The 22586-nt window shown below is 36.1% G+C and overlaps 1 protein-coding gene across 3 annotated transcripts in view; it reads left to right on the top strand.

Annotated features, from left to right (window-relative positions):
• CTNNA2 (catenin alpha 2) overlaps window positions 1–22586 on the top strand; it is a gene marked incomplete at both ends in the record, with an annotated part of 407127 nt that overhangs the window by 70916 nt on the left and 313625 nt on the right. For all 3 annotated transcript variants that reach the window (XM_084262814.1, XM_084262815.1, XM_084262816.1), the window contains one exon: window positions 7232–7435. In XM_084262814.1, the coding sequence (XP_084118940.1) occupies window positions 7232–7435 (204 nt within the window). The remainder of the gene's footprint in view (window positions 1–7231; window positions 7436–22586) is intronic.

Below are 22586 nucleotides of genomic sequence, written 5' to 3' on the forward strand. Positions count from 1 at the left end.
TTTATTCCTTCCCACAGGTAATTTATGTAGGAATGATGAGAGTTCATGAATCTGTTTTGTATCAGATCTGCTTTAAAGTACTGTTTGAAGTTGATTGATTACAAAAGTACATGCTTAATGCCTCTTATTCTTTTGTCCATTAAGGTAAATGTTGTTGCTAATTTTAGGTAACTTTAATCCAGATACCTTGGCTTTATTAGTAAAGTAATTTATTAGTAAAACTTGTTGTATATTTTATCCTTACTAAGTATTTCTGAGTTCTTACTGCAACTAAGGATATACCTTTTACCTCCTCTCGTGACACTTGCCCAAATTTGTTGTAGTTACATCAAGAAGATGCTAAGAACATCTTCCACTAGATCAGGTTGCCCAAAGCCTCATTCAATCTGGCCTTGAACACTGCTATGGATGGGTCTTCTACAACCTCTCTGGGCAGCCTGTGTCTCACTATCCTCATAGTAAAGAATTTTTTCCTAATGTCTAATCTAAATCTACCCTCTTTCAACTTGGAGCTATTACCCCTACCACTGTTCTATCACTGCACTCCCTGGTGAACAGTCCCTCTCCCACTTTCCTGTAGGACCCCTTTAAGTATGATAGGCCATTACTAGGTCTCCTCAGAACCTTCTCTTCTCCAGACTGAACAAGCCCAATCCCCTCAGCCTGTCTTCATAGGAGAGTTGCTCCAGCCCTCTGATCACCTGTATGGCCCTACTTTGGACTCACTTCAACACATCTAATCATTTCACCTGTGAAATCTTGATGCTTCAAAAGCACAGTGGTGAGAAGGTTTGGCACTTTCTGTACTCCCTGAGTCTCCCCAGAGTGGGGGGAAAATCACAGGCTGCTCATCCCTTGCATGTTCAGGAAAAAATGAAGAGCAGTGTTTGAGGATGCTGAACTGACCTTCTAAGAGACAGGTAATCAGAGTAAATTTTCAGCGTCCTGATGATGCTAATGGGCAAAACAAGCTTTTTCTTCTGTGTGGTTGTTGCACTTACCTGCCTATTACAGCTCCTTCTGTGCATTACTTTAGGGTTTATTTTTCCCAGAATTTTCCATACAGAATGGGAATATTAGCAGCAAGAAACTCAAATTGAATTTAGATTGAGGGTAGATACAGGCTACATGTAAGGAAGAAGTTTTTTAGGATGAGATGGGTGAAACCCTGGCACAGGTTACTCAGAGAGGTGATAGTTGCCCCTGGATTCCAGGAATAATTCGGGGCCAGGTTGGATGGGGCTTTGGGCAACCTGGGCTAGTGGAGGGTGTCCCTGCCCATGGCAGGGGTCAGGACCAAACTGGCTTTGAGGGCCCTTCCCACCCAAACTATGCCACGATTCTATGATAGGAGATTGTTTTAATGGCTTGTTTCAGAAGTTCATTCTACTTTCAATCTTAATAGTTAGCTTTTAAATGTATTAAGGTGGGTGTTTTATCTATGCTTGTCTGTGTATGGGAATGCATATGTGTTATTGTGGAAACGTCAGCTCCAGAGTACAAGGGATTCGTTCCCCCTTAGCGGTGGGAATGCTGCTGCTGCTGCTGTGTATTTTCTGTGTAGGACCGCCATCTAGTGGGCTTCTGGATTTTAATTCCCTCCCCCCCGCCGTAATGCGTACTAAATTAGCATCGTAAAAAGATTTAGCAATCAAAAATATTGCTCGTGAGTTTAATCATACCACGTTGCTGCCACTTCGTTTAATGGTAAAAAATACCCTCCCCCCCTCCCCCCAGTATTCCACCACACCATGTGTTTAACCTGTTTGTAGCAGGACAGTAACTGGTTTATTTGCAAAGGAGTTTATTTGCAGAGTACCCTCATCCAGACAGATTTGTTAGAGGTTGTAGAAACACACTTCGAAAACAAACCTAATCGACATTTCTGTATAGAAATGTTGTTTTCTGTAGCTGCACAATTATTCTGTTGCTATTCAATTTATTGCAGGTTATTTCATCATTAATTATAAGTGTGAATACCTGAGTTTTTAAATGTACAAAAATGTTATCAAGTTACATATAATAGCTCAACACCCCCCCCCCCCCCCCCCCCCAACTTTCTGGTTAAACTTCCCTTGGTACTATTTTAAGTATATTTAGCACCTCAGAGATGCTTATATATCTCAAGGATGTGATGAGTGAATGCCACCAATATTTCAGGGGAACATCATCTCCATTTGCATTTGAAGAACAGTCAGAAGGGCCCTGCCAGGGGCTGTGAGGGTGGGGTGCTGTTGTACTCCTACTGCTCTTGGCTGTGCACTTCTACCAGAGTACGATACTCATCAAACTATTATGACATTTAGTCATCCCCCTGTCCCAGAAGGGAAGATCTTCACTGTGTGCCTCTGCATTAGTTCTCTGTTCTTTTAACACATCAGACTGACTCATGGAAAGCTGCAGCGTGGCATCGCAGTGTCACACTGTGCCCGCCTCTTCAAATTGTGGCTGTGTGGCATGTCTGTCAAATACAGCATAGTGACAGGTAGAAACCTCTGGTTTGTCACTAATCAAGAACTAAATAGCCTTGTAAGCACTTTGGGTGACATAGATGTGCATAACCAAACCTACAAGCACACTGCCTTTGTTTTTATGGTACTGCATGTACTTCTGACAAAGGCATTCATTAAATGTTCTTATTTATAAAGCCTTGTCTCCCAGATTGTTTGCAAAAACTGTGTCTCAGTACGTTACATACTCCTTTTTCACACAGTTTTTCCTACTGCCTTGTGGTTGTGACATTATCTACCGTATTTATCAATTTGAGCTGTTAGTGGTGTTTGTCACCTCTCTAACTTATTGCTCACTTTGCAGTGGCATTTGCCTTAAAAACTGTGCACGTTAGGAAATTATCTCTGCCCTGAAGGTTTTACATTCAAAATTAATGAGTTAACACAGTATAGAAAGATAAACTGAGAAAAGAAGGTATTAGTTGTCCAGAGTAATACAAGAGTCAATATAGGAACCACAGGGCCCTAAATTCCAATTCAGTGTCTCTTCTGCTATACTGTACTGATTGCTGTGACACATAGTACCTTGCTTGAGTCTACTGGGACTGCTTTGGCAGGGGGGTTGAACTTGATGATCTCTCAAGGTCCCTTCCAACCCCTATTAAAAAAAAAAAAAGCTGTGTAATACTGTTACTTGAAAGGTATTTTTGTTCTACCCAGGATAATTCCTTCACCTATGACTGCAGCTCCTTCATCAGTGTTGTGCAACGACATTGTCTTTCATGAAAACTTTTCAAACTTTACATCTGTGGTTTTGGGTTTTCCTCATAGCTTCTTATGCTAGATTCATTATGCCTTTCCTCTCTTTGAGAGTATGAGTCTGATGGATCATTTGAGTTTTCCTTCCATGGCCCTATAGCAGAGCATGAAGTGTTTGGGTCTTTTTGATTTTTTTCTGTGTGTATATATTTTTTAATCACTAAATTTTTCCTTTTTCTTAAATAAAAAGGTTCTTTCTTACTAGAACAGAACAAGGTGATGTTAGGCTTCATCATGGTTGAACAGTTTCTTTTAAAATAAATTTAATCACATTTTGATGATTGTGTGGTCTCTGATAATACAATAGTAAAACATTTATGTAGGGTAGTTTTAGTTGAAGTATGAATAATTTGTCTGGTTAGTTTAAATTTCAGAAAAGCTGCATTATACTTTATTACTGTTCATGATATGTTATTACTGTGTGAGCAAGATAAAGATGACTTATAGTACTAATTAGCATGAAGAGGTCTATTTGCTGGAAGTTTTTATTCTTTGAAAACATTGCAACTACTCTATAAACAGTCCTTTACATAATTAAAAGAATGGAGAGTACAAGAGAAAATAGCTAACTATTACATACTTGAAGATGATAGAAGTTTAACACTTTTCAAGTAAGTCTCAAATTATATTTAAATTAAATTTCTTGGACTTTCAGTTTCAGCAACTGAAGCCAAAATTTATGTACATTTAAACTAATCTTTCTACAACTGTAAAGAGGCTTGAAACATTTAATTAGAAAGCCTGAATTATGGTTTGACTATTTGATTTATGGCTGTAATGTTAGTTAACCAATTAGAAATGTAAAATGTTCCAGTTCATTTGCATTCATCGTTCATTAACTGGCTATCAAGAAGTGACAGGAATTTGAGACTTCTGAAGGAACTTATTTAGCTAGATTTCCTGGCAACTGTTTTCATTTCCTTCCAAGAAGACATTTTTTTCTTGTTAACATAATGTTAGCATATGTGTGAGAACTTGGTCAATAACAAAGTCTGAAACTGCATTTCAATACCAAGCTTTCTTTGAAAGGGAGTAAAACCTTTCAGAAACAAAAAATAACGTCTCTTTGGGAACTAAATGTCGAGAACTGTCATGTACCAGGTTCTCATCCCCATTCTCCTTTTCCCAAAGCTCAAAAACTTGTTGCCCTTGTGAGATATTTGAGCAATATTAAGAGTTTAATACAAACATCTAAAATATCATTTGTTTGTAACCACCCATCAAAAAGTAACAAAACATAATTCTGCTTGTGAAAATATTGAGTTAAATTTCAGTAATCAGAGATATTGGAGACATTTAATCTGCAGATTGTTAATCCTCAAGACTTGAAAAGGATTGAAATGTTCCAGGAGTACATTCTTGGTAGGTCCTTGGGTCTCCAAGAAGTCTGCAAGGTCCTCAAAAACCTCTAAGAATAAAACTCTCACTCATGACTTGCTGAGAGGTGTAAGATCTAAAGTTTGATATTTGCTGTATATGTAGAGTGTCTTCCACTTAATGACTGTAAGGAAGAGGAGGAGGTAAAATGAGGCATTTCTGGAAATAATGGTTACATGGGTGTAACTGAAACATGAGAACTGCAGTAATGCTGTATGGATATTGCTTTGATACCATCTATGGATTGTGAGAGAGGCTTGCTACAAGAAGAATGTATGTTGGCTATTGGAAATCTTCTAGTCTCTAGCAAAGAGTTTTAGTTTAAAAAATAATTGGAAACATGCTTTTTGTTTTAATCATTTTTACTAATGGCTGAAATTGGTAACATAGTTCATTTCGTGCAATTTCAGCCTTGTTACTACTGAATTAAATATGGTGTTGTGAAGATGAATTAGTATAGCTAGTGTCTGAAAATTCCAATGCTTATGAAGATAAGTGTGGTGGTGAACTCTATTCTTTAAGTATTATCACTTGACTGAGCAGCACAGCTACATAAATATGCATAAGTTCAACTGATAGAAAAGTATTTTCTAATTTAGATGCTTGTAAAACTGCCCTGCTAACTTCTGAGAAACACAGACCCAAGAAGATACATATGAGACATTATTTCACGTTCTGGGTAATGCTGCATTTATTTCTGCTAAGTCAGCAGTTCCTGGAGCTGAAACAATATGCTATCTGGTGAAAATTCTTCTATTGGTCCTTTTTATTTAATAAATCTTCATCGTTTCCCTGACATCCTTATGTTTATTACTTTTTAATGGCTACACTTTCCGTTAAGTTACAGATTTCTGAGGGCTTGACCTTCTTTTTCTGTACAGTTCTAAGAGTTATGTTTTTTATGTGCAGAGTTAATTGGAAGCTTTATTGAGAAATAAGCAGACCTTTTGTAAAAGCCTTGCCCCACTGACTTAAAGAAAACGTATTCACTTGGAATCAGAATTTAACCAAGAATAAGTTCATTTGAGCATATTCTGATTCATAATAAAGATACAATTTTCAACATTAAAGGCAGATGTTGGTTATGTGTCACGTCCCTAAATCCTGATTTACATTTTAATACACTGTGGTGGTTTTTTTTCCCAAATTAATTGTGTCATTTGGCTTTTGCTTGTTGATTGCTCTTGGATATTAAAGGAAACGCACTAATCATAAACTTATCAAAATGTGAAGATTAAAATGTTTCATTAACAGAGATCCAGTGTGTTCTAAAATAGGTGTGATTATTAAAAACCTTTTAAGTTTTTCAGATCTGCCTCTTTTTTTCCTATTTCACGACTTATTTTCTTTTAAAGCTCAAATAAGAAGTGCAGGGTTTACAGAGCATTTTTAGATAATATGCAATTATGAAACTTCTTTGCATGGTTGCAGCAAAAGGTTACTGAATTACAGTGTTGAGGATGTGCCTGTAAGTGGGAGCAGGAGATTATTTCTTTTGTATTTGTTACCATGAACTACAAAAGGACGAAAAGCAAGTCAGAATATAATCTAGCAGTGACTCAAAACTGATAATATTACATGAGGTTCTACACTAATGGGGTAAAATCTATGCAGTTTAGCCCTATTTGATATTTGGTAGTAAGTTTGATCTATAAAGTACACAAGAGTTTAGCAGTGTGATCATAATTCAAACATTAAAATGGCCTTAACAGAAAACGGTCTTTTAAAATGTTTTTTTCTAATTGAAGGTATTTTGCTAACCAGCAGGTTATTTGTCAGACTAAAGATGGTGTTAGAGTGTCTTCCTGTAGCACTCTTTTTTTTTTCTTTTTTTTTTTTACTTAAGTAATGCAGCACTTTTTCCTGATTTAAAACCAAACCAAACACTTGTAAAAGCCTTTAGAAAAAGGCTTTTAAAAGATGATCCAGAGAGGGGATCAGAGATATTTCACAATTTTGTTGGTGTGATTACCTAGTGATGGTTTTCTTGCAGTGTTGATTGCGTTTTCCTTGGGTTGGGTTTTTTATCATGTAATACTGAGATAATCTAGTAGCATTTCAGCAGTGCAGTGTGCTACTAAACATAATCAAAATGAAATAATTATTTAACAGAATATTCTATTGTCTCTGCAGTCTTAACAAGCTTGCACTCTTCATATTAATTTCCGTAGTATTCAAGAAATTTTCAGAAGATACAGGGATAAATGGTATTAATTTGCTTCAAGATAAAATTATATATGTGTAGTATATAGAGATAAAGGGATACACATATTGGATGCGTACTACTGTTGTAGTTGATGTTTGGTGATTTGTTTTCTACTATGTGCTTCCCAAATAATTATTGGAACCAGTTCTGTTGCTCTGGAGAGCAGTCTTTTGGGAATTGAATTATTTGTATATATAACTTTCTTCTTTTTTTTAATATTGGGCTTTCAGAGCTACTAGATACTTATGTAATATAGATTTTTCAGGAATGTTCTAGGTAATTTGTTACCATGAAAGACAAAAAACCTTGTGAAACCACTTAAAAGATGCCAAAGACCTGTGTATACTTATAACTTTCCCTCCCCTCTTTTGTCTTTTAGAACAAAATTATTTTAGACCCCATGACTTTCAGCGAGGCTCGCTTCAGGCCCTCTCTTGAAGAAAGGCTGGAGAGTATCATCAGCGGAGCAGCACTGATGGCAGACTCATCGTGCACGCGAGACGACCGCCGGGAGCGCATCGTAGCCGAGTGCAATGCCGTGCGGCAGGCCCTGCAGGATCTGCTCAGCGAGTATATGAATAACGTAAGTCACAAGCTCTTATTTTTCAGTAGATTCAGTGATTAAACCCTTCTGAGGCTGATGTTATGACTGTTAATGTTTAGCAAAAACCACACTCTGTCTTTATAGCAGGAGTAGAGGTAATGCTACTTGAATTTATTTAACTTTTTAATACTTTGTGAATGTTTGACAGAACTTTGCTGTAGTCAGAAGCTCGTGGGAATGTTATTTTATACCTGCAAAGTAACTCTGTGTTCCCCATGGATTTAGCATTCTAGTTCCCTCTTATTTAGCAAATAGCCCAGAAGTATTTCTTTTGAGGTAAACTACTTTTAAAATGAAGGCTAATGGCAAGCAATGTCCATGGGAAATAGCTTAAGAATAATTTTCTTAATGAAAGTGAATGCAGTTAATATTCAACATGATTTCCACGGTGTGATGGTGGTCATTGTGTTGGTTTATTAGGGTAACTCATGTGAGTTTGTCTCTTTGCTGTGTGGGTTTTAACCACTGAAGATTTTCACTTGCTCTTGGAGCTATTAAATACTCAGTTGCCTTGAAAATAGTGAGTTTAGCTGTGTGAGTGCTGTTCACACAAAGAAACACTGCTGCAGTATCTTACGTACAACTATCTCTGTAGGGTTTCAGGAGGCTTTAAATTGTTCAACATGGTGCTGAACTGTAGTGTGTAACCTTTGTTCTGCATAACTTATCCCAGAAAATTCTCTCCGCCTAACATTGTGTGTTAAGACACTGAAGTACTATCATTGAGGATGCAGGATAAAATCCTAAAGCAACATCAACAAGCTTTCTAAAAATGAAAATGTTTTCAAATGGGTATCAAACTGAGCATCCCTTACTTAGCTGTTGTCTGTCACTGCTACCAGAGTATAAAGTAGCACATTTTGATCCTATCTTGCTAAAATCTTAAAAAATACCATGGAAGAGACTGTTCAACCTTTAGCATTGCTATTTACATTGGTACCGTTATGGTTAGCTGGTAGAATGATACAATAAAGTATCAATAGTGCAAACTTCAGTCATCTTATTGTACAGTTCAAAATTAACTGTGTTTTTTTTTAAGAGTTATTCCATATAATAGAATCACCACAAGGAATAACTGTTTCTGATGATGCAGAGTTTAAAAGCATATATTCTTTGCTTTTTTGGATTTTAGGAAGTGATAGTTGAAAGGTTCTTGCACTGTGAATGAAAGCAAAGTCTGTGCTTACAGGTTAAAAAGAGAGCGTTAGAGAGCTGGTGATGAGACTGTGGTGGAAGAGGACTTAATGGGCTGCTTCCTACAGAGTCTTGCTTTGTATAACTGTTACTGGTAGGTATAAGCTTTAAAGAAAGGTTAGGTGTAGTCTTTCAAAAAAACTTTGGGAATTGATGGATCTTGACAACTTATTTTGTGGTGCCACTTTTTAAGTGCAAAGGTTTTTAGTAATGATACGATTTGCTCTTGGACCAGAAGCATTTCAACTTTATTTATGCAATGTACAGAGGAAGGAGAGTTTTAAATGACTGTAGGCATTCATGACCACAGAGCAGGTGGCTATTATAGTTTCATTGTTTTTACTTAAACACATAATGGTGTGAGCATCTGTTTGGATGGTTACTGCAGTATGTTGGGGTTTTAATTTGTCTTCCTGCTTTATTTTTTCCTATTCTAATTAGTCTGAGCTGCACAGTATCTTCTTTTAAATTTTGCTGCTTTATATAGGAATGTAATCAATTTAAGCTATTTTTCACAGCTATTGAGGAAACATTCTAAGAACTGAGTGTATACTTAAGTTACATAAATTGAAATATATCTAAGCACATCCGGGATGGTGGAATTTGATATTGCAATAAATTTTGTCTTCCAAACTGATCTCAGCAGATACAAGGGATGAGGTTCAGTTTACAGATTAAGACACATAAGTACAGGGAGGTAAACTAGGGGTCTCAATTCAGTTCTTTATATAATAGATGCCTAGTACCATTTTAAACTACCATTTTAAATACTCCAGAGCTCATTTGAACAGAGGCTTGTCAATCTGTCACCTGGAAGCATTTGGATCTACCATGGGTCTTGTGTCTGACCTGCCAGCTCCTCTTCTGTGTTTACTCTAGGGAAGAACAGATGATCAGACTCCTACCTTGGTCAAATCTTTTCAACCTCACTTAAGCTCCTGTTAGAATTAATGGAGATCAGGTCAATACTGCCAAGGGAACCTGAAGAGCCATTCAGATGACTGTTATAATCTGAGATAAATTATATATCTCTAGACTCATCAGATTATGTTTACTGAATCCCCATTAATTAGGATAGAATATTAGCTACCTAGCTTGTAGGTGACTCCTGTTTAGGGACCTAACTAGAAATTGAATGTCACCCATTCATTTGCCCTGGCAGAATTTACCTTAGCATTCAACCATTTGCTTGTAACCTGGGGATGTATTTTCTTGGGTTCACATTCATGCTAAAGATGTTCATTATCACAAAAAGATTTTACTTGGGAAGATTTTTAGAAGCTTGGATGAGTTACAGAAGAATAAAACTGAACGGCATACATCAAGCATAACATGGTTCTAAGTCTGATCAAGATGGGATGAGACTGTCAGAGCACATTAGCTTTGAGATGACATTTCAAAGATGGACATCTTTAATGTCTTCTGCCCATATTGCCTTGCAATGTTGCTGACACTTTAAAGCCTGTGAAATTTATTCAGACAGTGGTGCTTTGGTTTTTTTGCATTTTGGATCATTGTTTGGCTGGGGATAGTTGATTAAATGTACATACTGTTTTTGATTCCCTACATGAGATACAGAAAACATAGAGCAAATTCAGTATTTTGTGGTCATGTTTGAATGATAGCCGAAATAAAGTTCAGGGTACTGGCAATGTACTGTCCAGTCAATGTTAGTTAAATCCTTCTCCAGCTTAATATTGTCCCTTTCAAGTTATCTACTTCTATGAATTGGGTTCAGAGAGGTTTTTCTTTTTGTATATAAGAGCATTTCTGGTTTTTGTTTTAGTAGATTCTATATTCCCATTTATCTCTTGGATATTTACATTGCAAAGTAAACCATGGAAATTAATTGTGGTTTGTGTTCTGTCATATTAAATTTTGACGATGTCAAGTAAAATATCAAGTGCAAAAGAACACACTCAGAATGGAGATGTGGTTCTTGGAGCTTCACTGATCATTTGCTTTTTCACCAGTGGATGGTATTGCAGGCAGGAGTTGTAAACTGGAAGGTTTATAGGCAGCTGCATGACAATACAAGGTTGGCTGTGAGATGCTGTGTCGTGCTTTCTAGCACTTCAGACAATGAATGCTGAAGGCAATACAAGGAGAAAAAAGGGTTTTCCCAAGTTTAGTGTGGAAGAAAGGGAAATAGCTTCCAACTGAACACTGTAGGAACTTAAGTCTTTTAAGTAGTATCAGATGTATAAGAAAACCTCCTCCACCTGCAGAATCTCTCTCCTGTGTTTGCCTCTCAGAAAGTTCCCCTTTTAAAGAGGAATACATCTTGTCTTCTGTGCTGCTGTGTGTTTTTCAAGTACATCTGTTGTATCTCCTGTTATGTTCCCTGTACCTGAGTTCTGTTTGGTTGCTGGGTGCTTTACCGGACTACAGTGGCTCAATATGCTCTGCTACATAGAAAGGTAAAATGGGACACACAGAGCAATGTTTTTTTCCCCATTCTTCTACCCAGTTTTTATGGATCCATCACGAACTCTAACAAGCAGATAATAGTAATCTTACAGTTAAGAGAAGGGTAAAATCTCTCTGTTCATTATCCAGAGTTTTACTGAGGTAACTTCAAGCTGGTTGGCAATTCAGAAAACTAGATGGACAGATGCCACAGATAATCGTATCGTTTAGTGAGGAGAGGCCAAGGTCCTGAAACAAGACTTCAAGGCATGAAGTGTAGGGATAGGAGTTTAAAAAAAAAAAAAAGAAAGAAAATTGCAGATGTGCACTTTCAAAATTTTGCCAACCAAACTGTAAAGAGAAGGATAAGGTAGATTTCAATGCAGATAAGTAGAAATAATGCTGCCTTTTCAGTTATATAATTTTCTGTTATTAAAAGCTTTAGGAAAAGTGACAAATTTATTTAGAGGTGTGTTTTGGTTCCTCTTCCTTTCTTTTCAGATAAATGTTGGTTTGTTCTATTTCCTGCATGTCAAGTAAGATCTTTTAGTTTTATTTTCTTCAAGTGAACTTTAAAATTATTCAGATGTTTTGCTCCCAATCCAGAGTTATTTAAGCAATTATTATTTTAGGAGTTTTTTTAATGGTTATCACTATGGAAAAAATAGTCCCTAGGATCTTTACCAGTTTTATGAATAATTATGTATTTATATAGTATGTGGCATTGACTGGAGTCTCACAGTACATGAGATGTAAACTCATTATTGTTTATGCATCTAACAATACGAATTTGTTTTATCAGTAACTCTGACAAAATATTTTCTCAGTATGGTGACTAGTTCTATGCTGAACTCAGCTGAACTTGAAAATCTTTCCTTTCTGGGAAGCTGTGGCAGGAGGACTCTTCACCTGCCAGATCCTATGACTTTTTTTTCCAATCTCTCACAGAAAATCAATAGGGGTTTTTTTACAGTTTCTTATGTATATATGATAAATCCCATCATTTATTTCAAAATAAAATTATGTTTCTAGACTTCTACAGAGAAGAACTAAGTGCAGTACCACAGAAGCTGTTAATGCAATTGTTTTCCATTTGTCTACATGAAAAAAATATTTAATGGATGGTTAGTTCTGATTGTGGTGTAGTTTCCTGCTGGTTTACTCTCCTGGACCCTTCATTATTTATATTGCAGGCTGTCAGGGAATAAAAAGCTTAGATATGCCAGAGTTCCAGCTCTTAACTTCAGACCCCAGTATTAGAAGTACACTGCAGGCTCCTATAACCCAATGCGAGCACCCTTTCTAGCAAGCATCAGGGTGCTGGGTTGCTGATGTCTACGATGAGAAAGGAAGAACATTATATCTTTAGAAGAATATGCTTAAAAATGGGTGTTTTGGATTTCAGAAGAGCTTGGGTTCCTTTTTTTAAATTGGGTTTTGGGACAGAGTATGTCTGTGTCCAAGTAGAATGAACAGTCAAATTTATGAAGCCCTTGTCTTACCACTGCTGATTAAACGGATAGAATTGGGGACCAGAGAACTGCAGGCTAACCTATTTCTTGATACCTTACTGATATTACCATAGGAATAATGTGGGTTAATGTGTGCTCTTTGTAGTAATGTTCTCTAAAATTACTACCAATTCCTGATGTCTGTTCGCTGTAACTGAGATGCTATAGACTCTAGTTCACATTTCCTTCAGAAAACAAAATGTCATACCTTGAAAATGCAAAATATAAGAAGAAAGAATGTGAAAACACAAGTGTACAGGCAGGTATTTTTACACAAATATGTCAGTGAAAAATTTGAATTGCTCACAGTAAAATTATAGTGCTGCAGTGCCTGAAAATGAAGTGTCCTTAACAGACAGCTGAAACTACTGTGCTTGACTGGAGAACGGAAAACATGATAGTGAATGAAAATCTATAAACTTTCAAGATACTGTCAGCTTCCATATATAGCAGCTCCATCTGAATTCATATTTAAGAAAGAAGTAATAATTCTTGTGTGCGTTTCATTTCTGATGCTGACTGTTGTGAGGTTAATCTGGGTGACAGCGAGCAGTGAATTAGAGTTAGAGCAATGTCTCTAGCTGTCCTGACATGAGTAATCAAAGATGAATGACAAGAGATTGACAGCTGGGTCATCAGGATCAACTGATTTAGGGATGACCAGCTCAGGAGGACAATTTTTCCACTGATACCCTTATTGAGTTCCTAGCTTTCTCAATAATTGTTACAGGATGATGGCTTCTTAAAATCTTCCTCCTGTATTTCAAGCTGGATACGAGCTACTTCACTCTCATTTTACACTTTTTAAAGGCTATATGGGCAATTTTGTCTTTCCCAACTTGGAAGAAACAAGTAGAAACACAGTAGTTTGTACTGGAGGAAATATTTCCAAATGGGCAAATGTTTTATGGTGTGTCACAGCATTGCATCTCAGTTCAGGCTTCTTTGCATTTATGCACCCTTCCTGAGTGCCTTGACTTCTCATGACTGAACGTCAGTGTGCTAGCCAATTTAAACTATCTTTTAAGGGAACTTCTACCTCTTCTTTTTTTAATGATGACATCAGGGCCTTGTAGGGGATGCCCAGTGGGTTTTGATAGTTTTACAGAAATGCTGCCCCGCTTATGCTTGCACAAGTGAGTTTTGATCTGTTTCTGAACCACTGGCTTTTATGTCTTTGTATAATTAATGAAGCCCAGTGATTGATTGGGGGAGGGAGGCTAAATCATGTTACATTCCAGTGCCTGAATGAATTCACTTTCTTATTATCACTTTATTATTTCATTATGAAGTGATTTGCACTTTTAAGGATCTGTTTAACAATAAACACACTCATTGTTTGAAGCCATGTGTTTAGTATTTCCATAACCTAAAAGTGAACTTCCTTGAAGCTGCTAATATTGCAGCAGGTGAATGCGTGTAGCCTTCTCTGATGCTTTTTCCTGTCCAGACATTTCAGTTGATGGTGGGTCATGACACTAACAAGCTTTCCAACTCTGGAAAAGAGTACTACTCAGAGTAGTTTTGAAGTAATTTTTTTGCAGAGCAAGCCACCTGATGTAGATCTGATAAGAAGGAGCTCCTTCTTATTATTTCCATATCTATCCTGTCTGTCGTTTAGTATTCCAGCTGGTGTTACTTTGGACACTGTGATTGGGACTGTCTGAATCATTTGGTCCTCAGCTGCTGATAAGTTTTTCAGATTTTTCTGTATTTTATATCCCACAACTTCTTTTCATACTGGAAATTAGTAGAGAAGCCAAACAGAAAGCAAGCCAGGAATCAGCATTGTTTTTCAGCAGACTTATGCTCTGTCCACAGGAGTTGAGCTTTAAAAAGTACTATATCTTATCTTAGAGGTCTTTTCCAATCTAAGTGATTCTACCTTGTATGGCATTGTAAAATACCTCTTTTAATTCAGATAATATGTATATATATTGCCAAGAAGATTATGTAATGTCTCTCACTTTTCAGGGCTAGGGAAGAGGAATGATGGAAGTATGTCTCATCCAGTTTTAGAGAACAGGATTAAACTAAGTGACCATATATATATATACACACACAGATATATATATACACACACACACGAACTATATATGCACATGCATATTTATATTTAATGACTTCAAATCTAAATTACACACGTGCAGATCTATTTCAAGAGACAGAATGGTTTACCTTTCCAAAGGCAAGCACACCCTTTTGTTTTTTCTCTGAAACATCTTTCCAAGAGCAACATTGGGGGTTTTGTGTTTTGTGGGGGTTTTTAATTATTTTATTGGCCACTAACAGAAATGAGAAAGATTTCCACTTCTCTTCTAAGATTTATGTGAATTGAAAAGAAAAAAAACTCCAAATCACATTTGATATATTGTGAAAAAGTAACAATAGCTGTATACAGGAGTAAATATAACTTTGTTTAGGAAGGTAAGAGGTAGTTTGGGGAAATTTTAAAATACAGAATGACTGGATTTACAATTAAATTATAAACAGTTGTCTTCAACACTGTGGCGGTGGTGTTTTTTAAAGGTCTTCATCAGTTTTTGCTTCCAAGGCTGAAAACTGGGAGTAGAGTGACATGATGCAGAATGAAATGCACAACAGCCTTGGGGAGGTTACATGGGATTTCATTTTAACGATTTTCTTGGTTTGATTCTGATCAAACACCTGAACTGTGTTCCTATAAAAAGTGAAATTAATTTCCTGCATGCCATAGTTTGGAATAAATGATTTATTTAGTGGACCTGAAGTTCATCAGTACTTTGCCTCCAGAAAACTTTCATTTTTTGACAAATGTATTTATTATTCCTCTTTGTTCTACCTCGTATACATATGTAACCATACAGAACGCCTGGCTATCCTTCTGATAACTTATCAGAGTAAGTGTTCATTTTAGACTTATAAAAAGAAGTATTCAGATAAAAAAAAAAATTAAAAACAGCACTGAATTTTTCTTCCAGTGATTTTCATGTTTTTGCTCATTTTGGTTTACATTAATGAGTTTTTAAGTCTTTTCTTATGGAAGTAATGACTTCTGCATCAGTGCTTTTAATATGCTGGAAATCATTGCCTTAATGTTTGCAAGACTTAGCCTATTTGTAAATGCTGTTGTTAAAGCTATTTGTTCACCTGTAGAAAAGTCCTTTAACAATCTTGTGTGTGTGTATATAGTGTGATTCATCACTTCTATAAATTTTCTTTGTGCTGAAGTTAGCATTTATTAGTCATTATCTTGTTATTTTTCCATGTCTGTGAGTCAGCATCAGTATGAGAGAGGTTTTTCATACATTTTATACTATATCAATAGCAATGCAATTATTAGCTCTATGTATACCAACCTTTTGGTGTATGGATCCTACTTTCAATACTTGTACAGTCCAGATGAGCATTGTATTGTTTTGGATGCAAAGGAAAATATTCCCAATGCTTACAGAGCTTTTGGAAATGCATCAAAATACTATAGGCATGGAAATTTTGTGAGCTTTCAGAAACCCATAGCAAAAAAAGGTGTCTTCCTTAGGCTACATAACTCTTTTATTTCACTTAAGTTTAATTGGAGTTTTTGTGTAATCATAATATATCCAAATTGTTGTGGAAAAACTGAAGGCAGCAGTGGAAACCAAAGGACTATATTAGCTATGTGTACTTACTCTCTGAGATACTATTACTCTGTAGGTGAGCAGACTTGGCTTGGACTCCGTAAGAGTGAAATTGTGATGTATTGTTAAGTGTATGGTTGCTCTAATTTAGGAAATATATCTAAGGAACTCCTCTAGAGCTTTGTCAAAATCTGTATTATTGTCCACTGTTTCAACATTATGACATATGTTTCTGGCAGATATACCCACTTTGACAAAGCCCATGGGAAAACCATCCCACCACAGTTTGAATCCTGTCCGCATGGCAGTTGTCATTCACAGATGCCTTCGGCCAGTGGAAGGGCTCTTTGACCATGTATGTCCACAGGTCAGATTTGAATTGGGTATAAATGAAGTCCCATGACAATGCCAATTTGAGTGGGTCTCCTGCAGTGCAGCAGGTCTGTGGTAGAATGTTCTTCCTGATGAAATCACCTTGGAGCACTTTATAGTAGTCTTTCTTCATTCTTGTTATGATCAGAGGGATCAATCTGCTATCAGAACAGCCCAGACAAGAGAAGGCTCCAAGGATAGTTTATTGAGGCCTTTCAGTACTTAAAGGGGGCTCAGATGAAAGGTGAGGACAGACGTTTTAATAGGGCCTGTTCCGCTAGGACAAGGGACAATGGTTTTAAACTAAATGAGGGGAAATTCAAACTAGATACAAGGAAGAAATTAAGAAACTTTTTATGATGAGGCTGGTGAGACACTGGTACAGATTTCCCAGAGAGATGGTAGATGCCCCATCCCTGGAGCCATTCAAGGTCAGGTATGATGGGGGTCTGAGCAACCTGCTCTAGTTAAAGATGTCCCTGCTTATTGCAGGGCAGTTGGACTAGATGGCCTTCAAAGGTCCCTTCCAACTCTAACTGTTCTAGGATTCTGTGATTCATAAAAAGCTGGTGAGATGTCCTGTTGAAATAAGGGAAAGACAGAGGAAATGAAATTTGTCCTGTTCAGTACATGAGATCATTGTTTTGATAGTCAAGGATACACTTCATTACAGGCAGAGGTCAAAACTCTTTTCAGATTAGTAATGCCATGACAGTATTTACACTTTGATTAGCAATCAAAACTAGGAAATCACAGTAATATGTGGAAATCTGCAGTTCATGGATCCTGCATTGGCTTGCAGTATTTGCATTTTGTTTACATAAGGAGTGATCTTAAAAATGAGAACAGGGCACTGCAGGGTAGTGGTGTTAGAATTCTAAGTTAGCGAATTCTCATCAAAATGATGGGGTTAGGTGCCAGAAGAGGGCACACTTGCACACTACAAGTGTTTTGTGCGTTGCTAAATATTGTGTGCTGATGTGGTATTGCTGTAATCAAGGAAGATATACTGATATACAAATTTAAGAGGTTATCTTGTTTAGTAGTTCTGGGATCTTTAGAATAAAAATAGATTCAAAAGGTTATTTGGGGGAAAATATATATATATTACAAAATTAACATTAAGTGCATGCACTATGAAACAGAAATCAGGTGTTCAGTTCTACCTGCATTTTGGAAAGGCATTGATGTTTTCTTTTCAGCAAGGAATTTTTCAGGCAAGGGGTAAGAGCCTCTCCTGCCTCTTTCAAATTATTTCAGATGCACGTGTGTGATGCAGAGCACAGACCATAGTAATACAAGCTAACTTACAAGTTGCATTCTTTATCACTCAAATGTATGGTAATGTGAAATGAGATGAACCAGTATTTAGTGGGATTTGAGATTTGACCTGGGATATTATCTGGAGGGACCTGGGATATTAACTGGAAGGACAAAGGACATTGTGTCTTGTCACATGGTAACTGGACACTTTTCCCAGAACTGTTTGATAGCCAAAGACTGTGAGACACTGTAGTTTGTATTTATTTTTCAGACAGAAAAAACATCTCTACTGTGATCAGTTCCCTGAAACTTCCGTAGTGAAGTGAAATAGTAGGAGTGAAATAGTGATGTTTCTGTTTTCTTTCTTGCTTACTTTGTTTGTTTTAAGCTGACTGAGCTAGAGGAGCATTTTTCATTTTGGTATGGAATTTTAAGTGTTGATCCAGATTTCATAATATTTAGTAGCGTTTGGAGACTTCATCAGAACTCCTTTTTTAACAGATATTGCAGTTTTAAAATATTCTGTCATGCATTTGGCTTCAACAAAATTAAATGAAACATTTTGTGAAATTAATTTATCTGTAATAAAGTTTTAAGCTGATCTGACATCATACACTTAGGGTGATGTAATGACCACACATTTTCACAATGCTTATGTAGGGTTTTTTTATATGGCTGTCACTTAACTGCTATCTCAACAGATTATTTCATTTGTTCAATGATTATTTAAAATATAAATAAATAAAACAGCGCTAGAAGCATTGCAACTGAGATGGATGCATTATAATTGTAATTATGCATAAACATTACAATGGAATTTATACATTTTGCTGTAAAATCAGCGATCTACAGAATACAATTCTGTAGCTATAAGTGGACAATAAGTGAGCTCTTTCTGACATGATCTAAAATACCTTAGGGCATGATGTGTAGTAACACCGTTACTATAAGGCTGTCAAATGCATTGCCAGATAGTATTTGAATCCTGGGATCAGATAAATTGGATTTTAATTGGGATTTAAGGGTAAGCTGAATAAGTAGATATGGCAGAATTAACCAGAGACATATTAACATAATGAAACCTTTGGTTCTGTTAAAGCTATTGTATTAAACGCTGTACAATCTATTGTTGAAAAGAGATGTCATAGTAGAGTAGAAAGAGATTGATAGGTAAGACAAACGGTGTTATCTAACGTAGTGCTATAAACACATAGTAACATAATCACATTATCTGGAGCACTGTAAACCTAGGAAACTGGGTGGAAAATTCCCAGTAATTGTATTTTATTATAACATTTTGAAGGGAAATAAATAAACAAAAAAGTTCCAAAGTGAGTTTTCCCAGGCTGGTGGGTCCAGAATTTACTGAGGCTATTGAAAGGGTTTTTTTTTTTGTTTCTTATACATAAGAAGAGAACAGAAGCTGCTGTGATGTGCAATGACCACAATGCTTACCTGTGCATTTCTTTTCTTTGTGCATGGTGTTATGATGGTTTTGCTCAGTGGAATTTTATTTTTATTAGGTGCATGACCTTTTTATTGGTAACTTCCCTTTATTACTTATACTGGTACAGTCAGATGATTGAAATTTTTTAAAAGTTATGGAATTCTTATTCCATTATTTTATCTTAAGACATATTTTAAATCATTTATAGCTGAACAATATGTTTATGTTTGGGTGATGCACTCAGTCATGTGCTGTGACTAGGCTGGCCCGCTGTGGAGCCAGGAGTTGGACTTGATGATCCTTATGGGTCCCTTACAGGTCAGGATATTCTATGATTCTATAATGACTAAATGTCTTGCAATGCAAACTTTAATGTGATCAGTTAATCACGTAATTAAAAGCAGGGTCTGTCTCATGAGTAAGACTCCATAATAGCAGTGATATCATAAAAGAGTAAGTTGCGGGGTTTTTTCTTTTTTTTTTTTTTTAAATAAATAAGAAAAGAAGTAAATGGGTAAAAAGAAAAAGAGAATAGTATGATGATTCATTGTTACACAAACGTGGAAAGGATTTGGTGAGGAATATAAAATGACTGACTTTTGATGTATAGATGCCACCAGGAAAAGCAGTAAGGCTAACTCTCAAGTTTTAAACCTTAATTATATACATCGTTAGATTTAGGTCTTGGTTCTAATGGAAGCTGATCTGTGCTGATGTATTCTGTGTGAATAGCCATCACATGAATAATCCAAATGGTCAACTGCAAACATTTTGTTAGCGTGAATTTAAATTAGAGTTCTGAAATCAGATGTTTAAAAAAAAAAAAGCATAAAGAAGTTAATGTTTTGCACTATCATATCATGCTTTAACTAGTGAAATACATTTTGAAGCAGAAATACAGAAGCTTTTTTTAAGAAATCTTGCCTGTACTTTTGATGAACATAAATTTTATTTCTCTCCTCAAGCATTTTTTTTCCTCTTCTCCAATATAAATAAATAAGTGAATGAATAAATAAAAGGTATGCCTGATTGCAAGTGTATAAGGCTAGACTTAGAAAGTAGATCTACATCCAACCATTTGTATGTACCAAACAATAAAACTTGAAGGCTCATTAGCTTGGAATGACCCAACTGTGTTTTATGCGTAGGGGTCATTTCTTTACTAATGAGCCACTAAGCCAGATGGCTAACCCCTCAGTAGTCTATCTGCATTAGTGTGATTTAGATTTTTAGGCAAATTGCTTTTCTTTTCCTTTTTGTTTTGTTTAGTTGGGTTTTTTTTTTTTTACAGACAGGAGCTAGAGGCACAGCTTTTTCTAGAACTGTGTGAATCAAAATATTTTGCCTTTACATTTAAATGGCTACAGTGACAGTAGTTCTTAGGGCTTTATATCCATTTCTGGTTTCTTGGCATCAGAGTCTTTTAGATACTGTCCTCCCTGGGGAGTGTTTGGAAAGGAAAGTTATTTTAACTATCTTCATCTATATTAGATTTTGTTTCAATAGATAAATAATCAAACCCATCCTTATTGCCTCATATCTGAGTGGTTATGTATAAAATGCAAAAGAAGAGTGATTCTGCATAGGTGAAAGTGCACGATTTTTAATAAGTATTTTCTTATAGAATTTTTCCCTCTCTTTATAAATTTAAGATGCTTTAGGTGATTAGTGTAAGGAGTGGTCGTTCATTTGGACCTGGATTCATATAACTTCAGAAACCTTTTTCAGACAAGTGAGGATATCAGCTCACTGTGGATTCCTTCAAATAAGATTGCTACCCTCACAGCATGATCTATTTTAAGTGCCCTTGATTATTTTCTGGAGATGCTTTTCTCTCACCATTGACCAGGTCATACAAAGGGCAATTTGGGAAATGACTTAAAAATCTATGTAGAGAACAGGCCCAAAGAGAAGCACCTACTTAAAGCATGGCAGTTTCAGAAGGACAACATAGGTGATACGCTTTTGAAAGCGTGTTTCAAACATATTGTGTTTGAAAGCAGTGATGGTGCTTTCAGCAGTCCCACATTTGAATGAAATTTTGATGTATCAAATTGTTAGCCTCTGTTACTTTGAATAACTTCTTATGATGATTTGCTTGTATCTTATGGGAGTTGGTTGCAGTGATGTTAGATAATTGCGTATAGGTTCTTAGCACTGAAAATCGCTCTTATCTTCAAAGGAGGTGGCTACATTTGTGGGAATAAGAACATAAAATAGCCCAGAATAAAGCTTTATCTGGCCTAGTATCTTAGCTCTGATAGTGGTCACGGGGGATGACTAAAGAAGAGTATAGGAACCTGACAAACATACTGTGATTGTGATTCTTCTTTGAAAAATTTATTATTTTAGCCTGCAGCAATTTATGGCGCACAGGATAACTTCCTCTAGAGAGGAGGAATAAAAAGTGTCAAAACATGAGAAAAATAAATGAATTTTGGATGTGAAAGTGCAAGAAAATCTTAACTCTGTTGTGATTTCCCATGGTCATAAATCTCATGTCTACAAGAGCTAGGACATGGGTCATTTTATGATGGAGATACTAATCACAATGGAAAAGAAGAGGTGTTTTCAGTTTTATCCTGATTTGAGCTCATATTTATATGACTTCACATTTCATGATGTATTGGGTTACATGTGTGTATCTCACATTTTTGGCTCCTGTCTCTCTCAAAGACAAATGAAGTGTCTCACTGGATGCTGTTAGGTAGAAAATTTTATTCAAGTCCATTGTTGCTTTTAAAATTTATTTGTGAAGATGAAGCTTCTAGATTCTACTTGAGTATGTGAATCTGGTTTCCCAATCATACCTTAATTTGTAGCCTGGGAAAAGCAAGTGGTGGTTTGTTTTTTTCTTAGTGTTGCCAGAGTAACGGAATGACAATAATATAACTGTTTTTTGTCAAACCCTGTAATTAAATGGCTATGAAAACTAAAAAGCATTCCATTCACTGAAGATTGGTTACACTTTTACTGCCATGTAAGCAAAATTGTAATAACAAAATGCTACAGCGTCATACGCTGTGTGCATTTTTATTTGTTAATAACAAATTGAAAATGATAAATACTTTTCCTTCTGTAAAATTCTTACTGAATCTCTTGAGAATTCAGTAGCCCTGTAAATGTAATCTGCAGTTCTTTACAATTATAGTTTAAATAGACCAAGTCTAAAGGGAGTCTGCCTATTTGATTTCCAAATTTGCATCACTTAAAATCCAATCAGACCAACTGTTCAGATTTTTATTAGATATGAAATACACGAATGGTTTCAAGGCCACGCTATGTATAGCAAATACATACCTTGCTTTACAGCATGGATTATCAAACTTGTTACT

The sequence above is a fragment of the Gallinula chloropus genome, assembly GCF_964237585.1.
Source record: "Gallinula chloropus genome assembly, chromosome: 4".
NCBI lineage: Eukaryota > Metazoa > Chordata > Aves > Gruiformes > Rallidae > Gallinula > Gallinula chloropus.